Source organism: Limulus polyphemus, unplaced genomic scaffold (genome assembly GCF_000517525.1).
Source record: "Limulus polyphemus unplaced genomic scaffold, Limulus_polyphemus-2.1.2 Scaffold1450, whole genome shotgun sequence".
Taxonomy (NCBI): Eukaryota; Metazoa; Arthropoda; class Merostomata; order Xiphosura; family Limulidae; genus Limulus; species Limulus polyphemus.
The window spans coordinates 212,470-225,632 of NW_013667060.1; the positions used below are offsets into that span (position 1 = coordinate 212,470).

The 13,163-nt window shown below is 31.7% G+C and overlaps 1 protein-coding gene across 2 annotated transcripts in view; it reads left to right on the top strand.

The window, feature by feature from the left end:
* Nucleotides 1-12,783, top strand: part of LOC106463633 (L-threonine ammonia-lyase-like) — a 45,339-nt gene extending 32,556 nt beyond the window's left edge. Inside the window, exons 7-13 of one of the 2 annotated variants that reach the window (XM_022391179.1) lie at nucleotides 195-357; nucleotides 4,065-4,155; nucleotides 4,658-4,733; nucleotides 5,668-5,763; nucleotides 7,390-7,557; nucleotides 9,793-9,850; nucleotides 12,491-12,783. In XM_022391179.1, the coding sequence (XP_022246887.1) occupies nucleotides 195-357; nucleotides 4,065-4,155; nucleotides 4,658-4,733; nucleotides 5,668-5,763; nucleotides 7,390-7,557; nucleotides 9,793-9,850; nucleotides 12,491-12,601 (763 nt within the window). In that variant the 3' untranslated portion in view covers nucleotides 12,602-12,783. Of the gene's footprint in view, nucleotides 1-194; nucleotides 358-4,064; nucleotides 4,156-4,657; nucleotides 4,734-5,637; nucleotides 5,764-7,389; nucleotides 7,558-9,792; nucleotides 9,851-12,490 lie in introns of both variants that reach the window. The other variant, XM_022391178.1, reaches the window with a different exon arrangement.
* Nucleotides 12,784-13,163: the final 380 nt, after the last annotated feature.

Consider the following 13,163-nt stretch of genomic DNA (forward strand, 5'->3'; position numbering starts at 1 on the left):
CGATACCCGTGGTGGGCAGAGAACAAACAGCCCATTGTGTAGCTTTGTGCTTAACTTCAAACAAACAAACTTAAACAAAAGATATATTAGAAGCCAGATTGCACAAATATATTAGTTTTACAGTATCAAAATAAACCTAAGATCTTTTTTTCATATAATCAGAAAACATTTACTCAATATTTTATCTACTCTAGCTATGACCATCCTCACGTAATAGCGGGACAGGGAACAATGGGGCTAGAGATTATTGACCAGGTTCCAGATGTTGACGCTGTTGTCGTTCCAGTAGGCGGCGGAGGCCTGATTGCTGGGCTGGCTCTGGCCATTAAGAATCAGAAGCCCTCAGTTAAAATAATTGTAAGTTTATGTGTATCTTTCCTAATTACTGTGCCGGAACTCTGTCATATATCAATCCTGGTTTATGACACGAAAGCACAATGGCTCACAGCATGTTTATCTTAATTTGTGAAGCATTCCATTTTTATTACAAATTATAAAAAAAAAGTTTACATTTGCTAAGCTTCAAGTATATGTTACATAAATACTTAGAAAGTAATCCCCAACAGGGAAAGAAAACAAATGTAGTGCGAGGACGCAACATCTAGGCCCTGATAAATTTAATAGAATAAGTCAGTCAAAGAAAAACTCTCAGCAGTTTTTAAAAGCATAACTCAAACATTTAATTGTGAAAAAATTATAGTCTGGTAAATATCTACGTACTTTGGAGTTGGACCCTTAAAGATTTGGGAGAGCAAATTTTTGATGTAATTTCTACTTACAAACCAAACTACTCAGACGAAATCGGACCACTATACTTCACTGAATGTATAGAAACTGGCGATGATTGCACTAAAAACTGGTAGAGGGCCAAATCAGTAATAGTATCAAATACGTCATGAATCTATTAAAATTCGATCCCTGCCCTATCGGACTTGAATTAGTTCCAAGTCAGATTTTTCCAGTTGATCAAGTCACTGAAGTGCATTATAAAAAAATGTAATTTATTTTATCTAACTCGTAACAATTTAACATATTTTGTTTTTCATTATAATTGTTTTATCCCTTAAATCGTGGTTCGATCAAAAAGAAATTGCAAGGTTTTGGTTGCAACTTTAAACACGCGAAAATCAGTTATACCAGTTTATAATATAAACGCAGTGAAACTCCCAAAATGTTGTTTGGAGCTGACAAAAAGCAAGGCTACTTTTTATCGGAGCCATTCCATTTGGTCTGTGATTTGCACTGTGGTAATGTTTATAACATGTTTATGGCATCTAGGACTTTATTTAACTATTTTTTATTACTTTCGTTAGTTGAGGTATGATCAACCATATTATCTAAGATGCCACTCACTGAACGATCTAAGACAATAACAGTGGTTACAAGGAGAAGAATAAAGCATTGATTCCCATTATCCCTTCCTGTTTTGTAGTTTTCTTATCCTCTTTTGGATGGATTCTAATGACTTTGGACTATATATTTTTCAAATTGCTTTAAATTCAACAGGAAACCAGTTATGACTGCACGTATAACGTTTATATTTGATTCCAATGCTTGCAAGTGAGATTAGGTTAAACATGACTCTTCGGCATTCTCTCTGTGTGTATTGACCTTTTAAGCACTGAAAACAGGTTTTCTATAGGTAAATTACTTTACGAAAAACAATCGACTTTCGCCAAAATCTTGGCTCAAACGGTGGAAATAATTCATTGTCAAATGAAGATTGTTCTGCAAGAGGTGAATTGATGAGCACAAAAGTTGCATTGTTCGATAGCTCTAATACTAAATAATCATTACAAGACATTTCAGTAATTTTTATCATTTGCCATATTGTAATGACTAAAACAGACCTAATTTTAGAGTTAGATAAATGTATGTATGTCATTTGCATCATTCTCCTTTTGAACTTTAAGTAAATACAATGTCAGTTTCCAATTTTTACAGTTAAAATAGAGGACCAATGATTCAGGTAGCTAGTTTATAAAGCTCAATTCTCCTAAACTGAAAGTGCTCTTCCTATCGACAATAATTGCACGTTGTTAGCTATCAATAAAACTTCTCTTGATGTAGTGAGTGATTGCTCCTCTTTTCCTTATGTGGATCATATCTGTCAGAGTTTTAAATATGAGTTGGCTGGGAATCTTTTACAGTAGGTGTTTGTGACTTGCTGGCAATAAATTCGAACAATAAACAGACAGTAAACAATCCACTTGTTTTAAAATAATATATTCAAAACAAGTCAAACGTAGGTACAAAATTCTTTACACTATATGATATCACACTTGTATCTAAAACTCTAAATAATTCTCTTTTCTTGTCAGAAGTCCACACATGCTGATTCAATTACTTTAGAATCCAAATGACAAGACGAATTATTTTTCTCTGCTATGTTTCTTACTATACAATCTGCAATAAATTCATTACGTTACCACAGTTGTATCCAGAACTTTAAATAATTGTCTCATTTTCGTCGAGGTCGACACAGACGGGCTCAGTTACTTTAGAACACCCTTTGACAAGACAAATTATTCTCCTTATCTCTATTAAACTGTAAAATTAACTTTAAAATATCGCCCATTACGACTAAATTAATAATCCTGCAGTCTAACTTCACTTTCACTGACTTAACTTTTTCTGACTTAACTCACTTCTTTTGTTAGTTACCACAGTCGTATCCTGAGCTTTAAATAATTGTTTCTTTTTTTCGTCAAAAGTCCACACAGGCTGGTTCAGTTACTTTAGAATTCAATTGACAAGATAAATTATTTTTACTATCTCTGTTGTTACAATACAGGTGTGAAACACACTATAGAAATCGCCCTTTTAAGGCTAATCACTCACACGCCGGCTAACTCCACGTTTTCTTCCACTAACTAACTTTTTTTCTTGACTGAGCTTAACTTGACTTCCTCTCACTTGGTCGCCTATATTTATAAGTTTTCCAACTGAGGCCTAGAACTTTTTATAAACTAGGAGACGCTATGATGTAACAATACTCACAAAGCAAGAAAGACTTAGAGGTTTCGAGAAGGATGGCGTCAACGATACAACAGCAATTGAACTACAAACACAACGTACAACTCTTACCGAGTTACGTAACAAAAATTTGTCATAACTATCGCCTTTAAAATAATCATTTTTAATACTCTTGTTACGAAAACTAAATAATTATAAATATTAAATTATTTAAGTGAACTAAATAATAACTTAAACTAAACAGTCTTGTATGTCCGACAATCTCTAAGTGTGGGCTTCTAATGCTAAAAATCAGGTTTCGATACTACCAGTGAGCATGGCGTAGATAGTCTATTGTGTAGTACCTTTGCTCTTAACGACAAACAAACAAAGAAGATATTGAAAATTCCAATGTTTTTGTGAGATTACCAAAAAACATTATTCAATTTTAAACGAAAAAATATTTTACTAGTGTATTCGATATATATATTATGCGAAATTGCAACTGACTAATTTCATACTTAATTACAAACTGAATATCTGAACATATAGACTATAAAAGTAAAGATGCTAAGTATCTGGGACTATAGTTTATGCCTGTAGAAAGAAAAGGCTGAAGCCGTCAACAGTCGTTAGGACATTGTGATATGGAAGTGGATAAATCGGGACATTTATAAAGATTACCTCAAGCATTCTGAATAAATAAAGGTGGTAAAAATAGGAGTGTTATAATTCTTGTGTTTTTATGATTCCATTCAATAAAGGCACCATAAGCATAGAAAAAAAAGTGAATAATTAATTAATCAATATAAATGAATTTCTTCAAAAAATATATTCATAAATTGGTTTACTATGTTAGTTTGAATTCATTCATAATTTTCTATATACTGTTATCTTTTACATTTGAAAATGTACTGTAATAAATCAGTCAATTATTAGTTAACTTCTCTGGCGAAGATTCATTGTTACACAAAGATATTTAAGTATCACAGTTAACATATTAATGCGTTTACTTGATTTCTTCCAATTTATATATCTGAAGTTTCTTGAACTTATAATAGTAAAGTACAAATCGCTGTTTTTCTGTGGTTTCATCTTTGAATGTTCAGGGCGTGGAGTCAGAGCGATGTTCTAGTTTCTCAGCAGCCATGAACGCGAAGCATCCTGTGACTGTGAAGGCTCAGTCCACTCTGGCCGATGGTAAGTGTTTCGAATGGCATAACTCTGGTTATTCAAGTTTGCAGTAAAAGAGTGAGAAGTATAAGTAAAGAGACAAATATTGTATTTATTAATGTATTTTAGGTTGTAATGTCCACTTTTAAAGTAAGTTCGTCATAGCATGGTGAGGATATACGTTGTTCACTCACAGAAAAAATATGGGCTCCAGAACCACCGGCACAAAACATAAAATAGCGTAAACTCACTATATATCCGTCATTGTAGTGTCGAGTTCTTATGGCTATCCTAACGTTATTCTCATGCTGATAGTTTAAATTATTGAAAACAAAAAATCGAAAGTAATCAGAATGAATTTTATGAATTCTACTTTTTAGGAGAGAGGAGCAATTATATAACATTTTTGGCACATAAAAGAAATTTAATTAGAAGCAAAAATAATTTACGTATATATGTGTATGTATGTATATATATAAGTATGTGTATGTAACAGTCAAAAACAATTAAGTTTTGTTATATTTCACAGGTCTGGCTGTTCCTAAGATTGGTGTTAATGCTTTTCATACAGCTGCATCTTTGGTGGACAAAGTAATGGTTGTTAAGTAAGTTATTTGTAGTATTGTATGTTTGTTTGTATGTTTTAGATCAAAGCCACATTGAGCTATCTGCTACATCTACCACGTGTAATCGAACCCCGAAGTATATTGCTGTGAATCTGTAAACTTAGTGCTGACCACCTGGGGGATATTTGTAGCAACAAAAATGAAATAACATATCCCTATGTCGCCTACGTACTTTATTGTAACTTTAGACAACCCACATGTATATATTCAACAATTTACTAATACATTCATATAAAAGTAATAAACATCTCATGGTGTTTGTGGATATCACAATATCATTGTTACTTTGATCTTAGTTTGATATTATTTCTTTAATAGAAGAGAAAATAAGATTGTCTGGCATCTTGCCAATAACTTCGACTAAAACTCAGTCGCTACCACTTAAACTTCAAATCAACAGATGAAACAGTCGTTTCAAACTTTAATTTACATTATGATTCTATATAAAAAATATTTTATAGTAAATACGATATCACACTAGATAAATAGATAGATGGATCAGTGCGTAATTTCTACTGAATCTCTCCGGATTTAAAATTCGGAAACTGATTTGTTTTCATAAAAAGATGAAAACGTAATAATTGTAAGACTGTCTTGGTTACATTGAGAATTAATATGTCATTGGCGTAATAAACTACATTATTTCACTCCAGGCCCCACCCCCCAGTGATAACGCTTAAATTGTCCTCTTCCAAAATTCAAGATACCTTAACCTACCAACGGGGTTCCAGTACCTTTTTTCTTCCCTAAATAAAGTAATGGATGGGTGGCTTTATGAATAGCTAGATAGAATAATTATAAGTAAGTTTAATATAAATGTTCATTTGATTCAAGAACTTAAACACCTGATTGAAATAAGAATACAATTTTATTTTATTTACAGAGAGTCTTTTATTGCTCTATCTATTTTAAGACTAATTGAAATGGATAAGGCAGTAGTTGAGGGCGCTGGAGCTTGTGGGTTGGCAGCCCTTATTACAGGCCAGTTACCGGAACTGATTGGTAAAACGTAAGTTAAAACCTCTTTTCGTTCCATGTAGTATTAAGATTAATGTCAAAAATAGTAATAGATATGTTTGTAATGAAGTTGACTAGTGTACTACTGTTTCATCATGGATGCTTTTTAAATTCACCATTTCCTCCTTGTACAGTATAAAAATTTTGATTTCAAGGATGAAGTATTGATACAGAAGCTACACCCCCCAAAAAAGTGCAAATTCACATCCTTCATTGGAAAGTGTTATTTCACACCCTCAGTCAGTGATTAGACCAAACATTTAGCGAAATAGTTTAATAAATTTACGAAGTTAGTTGGTCGTCATATAAAATTTCAATATAAAATCTTACATCCTCATCACAGGTGTGATACATGTACATTTTAAAATACGGTTTAAGTAACACAACACTCTTTCATAACTATTCTTCCCCTCTTTGTGCTTGGCTTTGATTGCATAATTACTTGTATCCATGTTAAAAATTATATGCTAGAATATTATGTAATATAACCAAATAAATAAGCATAAAATGTGGCTCTTTAAATGCCAACTTCAGCTGGTTTGTTTATTGTTAAGTACAGATCTACACAGTGAGTTACCAGTACTCTGCCCACCAGGGGCATCTGTTTAAAGTTCAGCCATGATGTCACTTTCCCTCCATTCTCAGGTCATAAAGTTTACTTTAGAAATTTCCTTATAATCCTACAGACTAAATTTATTTGGCAAGGTGACCCACCAATGCCCGATTATTGTTACATCTCTCTGTTAGAAGTTTGCTTATTGTTATTAATCCTGGACTTTTAAAATAAGCAAAAAAGATGTATAGTTTTATACTCAAACTCATTAAAAAACAATTTATGACCCAATATATTAATATTAGATATTAAGAACTGTACATTACTACAAATTCTACAATACGTAAAAAGCTGTGAGGGTATAATGTATTAATATTAGATATTAAGAACCGTACATCACTACAAATTCAACAATACCCAAGAAGCTGTGAGGGTATAATGTATTAATATTAGATATTATGAACCATACATTACTACAAATTATACAATACCTAAGAAGCTGTGAGGGTATAATGTATTAATATTAGCTATTATGAACCGTACATTACTACAAATTCTACAATACCTAAGAAGCTGTGAGGGTATAATGTATTAATATTAGATATTATGAACTGTACATTACTACAAATTCCACAATACCTAAAAAGCCGTGAGTGTATAATGTATTAACATTAAATATTAAGAACTGTACATTACTACAAATTCTACAATACCTAAAAAGCTGTGAGTGTATAATGCTCTGTATGGCGTTTGTTGGTACATTTACTGTTTGGAGAGGTAAATCCAAAAATTTGAAATATAAAATAATTTCTTTTGTCATAAATATTAATATTACAACAATTATTAATTATGTTAATGTTTAAATGTAAATAATGTATTTCAGTATTTGATATAGAAGTATTCTTAGTCTGTCGAACTGTATGATAAATGTTACCCATGTAATTACTTATTCCTGTGTGTGTGTGTGTGCTTTTCAATACTTGATAATATTGTGACTTTGAATTATTTGTTTCTAAATACTTTGCGGTAGAGTTAAATCTGACTATATTTTTATACATTTTCAAGTGTTGTGGTGCCCTTATGTGGAGGTAACATCGATACAACGGTTCTTGGGCGTTGCTTGGAAAGAGGTCTAGCGGTTGACGGTCGTTTAATCAAGTTTACGGTAACTTTGAGCGACCGGCCAGGTGGAATCTTTGAACTTACTCGACTGATCTCGAGGATAGGAGTAAGGTAATATTCTAAAATATTTAATCCAATGTCCGAATTTATATATTTAAAAATAACTTGTATTGTATAAAACCTCTGTGGATAACCTGCGAAAAGGTAAGCCAAACTTCTAATGTTCCTTCCCTTTCGCCAATATGTTAAAGAGATTCTTTACTTCAGTCCTGCATGCAACAAATGGTAGGGCTTGAGGGGGGTCGAGCCCTTCCATCCCAAGGTCTACCCCTTGGAAATAAACTTTTCAAATGTTTGCAGAAAATATATACACTAGGAAAAGTCATATCTACATAGCTGAATACTTATCTCTAACTTGAAATATTTTAAAACAATAAATACGCGTATTATTTTTTGTTATTCACTCAGTAACCATTATAATGTACGCAGAAGACAATTATCAAGTATTATATGTCATTTATAAATTGATGTATTGAAAGAAAGAAAGAAAACAGAAAGTCCTGTTTTGGAATAAAGAAACATTCTTTTTAAACGTATTATTGATGACGAATTGAGGTGATTAAATCCTATTGTGTGGGTTAACTACCCACAGATATAAAGTATGTACACCGCATAGACAATATAAATAATTATATTAATTAAGAAGTCATTAATTGCTGAACAGTAACTACTGTTGCAAAGTTAGTAATGAAAATTTAATTTCATCAAAATTATTTATGCGAACTGTTCTAAGATAATATGTGATCACTCAGTTTCACTGCTTGAGATTTTAACATTATTGCTTGGAACATCTTGGAATCTGAACTTTACAACACTTGGGACTTCTTAAAATCTAAGCTTCACATTACTTTAAATATCACGAAACGTGAATTTTAACACCCCTTTAGGCTTTTTAAAACTTGTGTTTTACTTTTATTTAAGATTTTTCTATGAAATTGATAACGAAAGCTTACAGTTTTCTCTTTTCAGAGTTTCTGTTAAAAGACATTTAGCATTACACCTTCATTATCCGCAGTGCTTCCTGATTTAACATGAAACCGAATATTTACAAATTCCGTATTTCCAGTTTAACTTTTGTTAAATACTGGTGCAACTTAATTACCTACTAATACCATAGAGCGATTTCAGTGAAATATCTATTTAGATATTAAAATACTACATGAAAATAAAAAAGTTTGTGCATTTTGTTCTTATATAGTTCCCCCGCTGGGACAACGATAAGTCTACGGACTTACAACGCTAAAATCAAGGGTTCGGTTCCCCTCGGTGGGCACAGCAGATAGCCTGATGTGGCTTTGCTTAAAAAAAAAACACAATTCTTATATATTTATTGGTTATATTAATAGGGTTGATAATTTTAGTAATTTCTTACCTATAAGATATAAGTAGAAAACAAATCCACCAATAAACTGATGATTAATAAAAACATTCTGTCATGATTAGCAAATACATTTTTCCAATCAACCGATCCCAAGTTTTTTTAGTCGTATTAAAATACAACAAAAGATTAAACTTGTTGAGAATATACAGAATATTTAATACTTTAACTAATTTAAGTCTTACGTTCACTTAACGATGACAAAATTGTTCATGAACCCAAACGGAATCAACCTCGGCCATTTTTGTCACATTAAAATCAAGATGTAATTGCTTTAACAACAAACGTTCTATAAAAACAGAAACTAGCTCATAGAGTTTCCCATATCAAAGGATGCCGTCGCAATGGCCAATAAAGTATACCAGGCATTTCTAATTTAAGAGAAATATGAATGACCGAAAATTGTCAGAAATGACTTGACTTTCTAGTTGCTAATACAACGTTGTCTTTTAATGTATCATTTTGTCATATATGGTTTCAGAATTATGTTAAATTTCAATATGATATTTATTTTTTGTTTCTCAATCCTAATTCAAACAAAAAAAAACAAACTCAAATGCACCTCCAAAAAAGGTTTAAGTTAGATATTAACCTGTTTCTCCTGAAACTGATCATTGTTCAACACTTAAATATGTAAATAAAGAAAGTTGGAAAATAATAAATTAATTTTTACATGTAGTGTCTATGTCATCGCATGAACATGTAATGGAGTTAAATATGAACTGTCATGTTTTCAGCAATATACCGCATAAATCTACAATTTGTGAAAAAATAATACTCTTAATAGTATTAATTACTCACAATTATGAAAACAAAATTGTACTTCTTTGCTTAATTTAGAATTATATCCATATTGTGTTAATAATTTCAATACAATTAAACGCCAGCGAACCTCGTAATTTTTCTAGCATCAAGGATATCATGCATGAGAGGGCTTGGCTGACCGGAGACATTTTTTCGGTTGAAGTAAGTATAAAACTTGTTTTTCTTTTGTTATAACAAACAGAATGATAAGAAAATTTTAGGATGCAGCTTCTAATAAACCTGATATTTGTAGCCTAATGACTTATAATACTTCAGTGACTAACCCAAGCCAGAGCATGTCATGTAAAAAGAAGAAAACGAAATCAGTCTTTTTACTGAAACACTCCTTCCTTTGGAACATCAGAACAAAAGAAACACTCCTTCCTTTGGAACATCAGAACAAAAGAAACACTCCTTCCTTTAAAGTGACCTCTGATTGTTACGAGATGGCAAACAGAATATTCTTAAACAAAGAGCATGACAAAGACCATTTTATCAGGCAGCCGAACTAAAGTTTCCATAATGGCCAAGATGATTGAACAAATCGAAATGTCTATTGGCAAGCCTGTACAAGGCTCTGGTTATAAAACCAAAAGCTTATAGTTTAATAGCAAAAAGTAGTTTAGTGTATAAAAAATTAATAGAAAAACACGGCTACTTTAAATCAGAAAAAAGGAAAGAACAAATGAATTAGTGTGAGCGTGAGGGCATGAAATATGTCAAAATATAGACATTATTTATTTTTAGCTGGCTGTCAGTATATAACACTTAAAACAGTTAGAACTATAGGACAGAATCGTAAATAGGAACAATCAATAAAGCTCAAAATGTAAGCTATACAAGGGCTATCTGCTCATAGCCTTCCCTAATTTTGAACATATACAGACTAGAGGAGTGGCAGGTAGTCTATAGCAGCTACACTCTTGAGCTAGTCTGGTGATATGACTAGCATTCTTATTTGTTACCAAGCTCAGTACTAAAGTCTTAAAACTATTGTTCTGATGTTCCAAAGGAAGGAGTGTTTCTTTTGTTCTGATGTTCCAAAGGAAGGAGTGTTTCTTTTGTTATGCTGTTCCAAAAATCAGTCATAATATTTTCTATTTCTCCTTTCTCATGACAAATCCGTTCATGCATCACTAACGTATTTTTTAAATAGTCATTACCTATCACTGTTCAACCATGTTTAGCTGCTTCGAATGTTTACAACAAATCGATGCAATTAACCTAGAAAATGAACACGAAATTTACAGAAAAGGATGGCAAGATTATTTTGTCTTACTCCGGGAAAGAGGTAAAATTTACTATGGCTTAGGAACACATTTATTCCTAGGCCTTTGAATCTGCATATAATTCTCACAATATATCTTTTTAAAAAAGATAGCCACAACAAATAATGAGAATACCATGAAAAAAGGATGGTTACAAGTATCTTGTCATAGAGGCATGTGAATGCGATTATGAAATTAACCACTATAAATAATGAAAGTAACATGACAAAAAGGATGGTTACAAGTATCTTGTCATAGAGGCATGTGAATGTGATTATAAAATTAACCACTATAAATAATGAAAGTAACATGACAAAACGGGTGGTTACAAGTATCTTGTCATAGAGGCATGTGAATGTGATTATAAAATTAACCACTATAAATAATGAAAGTAACATGATGAAAATAATGGCGACATATATTCTGTTACATGTCTCCATTGTTCCACCACTATATGACGCTTGTATTTAAGCACAAGCATTACTTCAATGTAATCTTGTTTTCCAACACTGTTTCCGAAACCATTATGAAACCAACAAAGGACATTTGTAAGTTATCCTTTATATATATGTGTGTGTGTGTGTATGTACAACCTTAATAGGGTTTAAAAGGTTCACATACAACTTTCCGGGTTCTTTCCTCGTCTACTTTTATATTTATTTTCTCTCTCTCTTTCTCCTTCTACTTTTGTTTTCAGGCAATATTCGTAAAAATTCAGTTTTACACCAATATAGATCCCTGATATATTAAATTTTGTATATGTATAATTATATGTTTGATCAAGAGGAAGAATAAATACTAAACAACCCAAAATATTTCTCAAATCACCGATACCCTTTCTCTCTCTTTCTCCTTCTGCTTTTGTTTTCAGGCAATATTCGTAAAAATTCAGTTTTACACCAATATAGATCCCCGATATATTAATTTTTTTATATGTATATAATTATATGTTTGATCAAGAGGAAGAATAAATACTAAACAACCCAAAATATTTCTCAAATCATCGATACCCTTTCTCTCTTTCCTACTCTTAATCTTGTTTTACGATATCGTTTGTGGATCCTTTTTTAAACCCTGAGCGAAACTTCATATTTTAGCATTTTTACTTTAAACCTGTTTGGACTTAAAAGAAGGAACAAACATTATAAGTATCTCCGTAATCTTTCATAAACCACGGTTATTTGTATTTTTCTTTTGTGTCCTGTTTTTAAATCTCTTTTACGATGAGATAAACTGTATATATAGTAGCTCGTCTTCCAATGATCGAGTATCAGAGCTAAAAACTTGTGAATAAAATTACAAAAGCGTGGAGATGGTCAGGTGAGTTATTTTTTTAATAGTACTTAGTGTAATTATTTTGCATTGTTTGTTTGTTTGTTTTTCCTTTGTTTATGACACTGCCAACTCTTGGCCTACTCAATTTACCAACAGAAATTATTAAACAGAAGCCTAATCACATTAACTGAAAATAAGTGTCAGTTCGTTATTCAATAAAGAACTTTTAAACAAGCATTTTCTGTTTTATTTTTTTAAGGTTAAAGTAGTAGCTGAGACACGTGACAGAGAACATGCTTGTGAGTTGGAACATATACTTCGAAGTAACTATAGCGACGTAAGTTTTGTTGCATGTGGAGAATTCCAATAAGGACGATCAACGAATAATCGAAGATGGTGTATAACAGGTAGCAAAAGTTAGATTACTCAAAGAGTGGAGTCATCTGGCTTACATTACAACTTACGTTAAGAGCAAATCTCTGAAATATATTGATGAGGTACTTTGTATGGTTTTTCTTTTCAATAATATATAGGATGATTTTTCGTTTGGTATTTCTTAGTATTCTAATAGACCTAAAATACTGTAACATTTACAAAATTTTCTCACAGCCATATGATGATAACAATAAAATCTCCGTCATCAGCTGTCTAAACTGACAGCTCAGTTGGAATCACTTTACAAAAAGATATTATTAGACTATGAGAAACAGAAAATAAGACACTAAAATATACTGTTGTTGTCTTTAAGAATGAAGAAGGAGATGATCAAAAAACTTACTATGGAGGCTAGTTCAGTGTCTGTAAGTTTCAAAATGATAAGCTTTAATTGAATAAAATCAGAACCATGCTACTTTTCGTCTCCAAATTTCAAAAGTATGACAGGTAGTCAAACCACTGAAGTTTTTTTCTTTCGTTTTTTTTTTTTTTTTTTT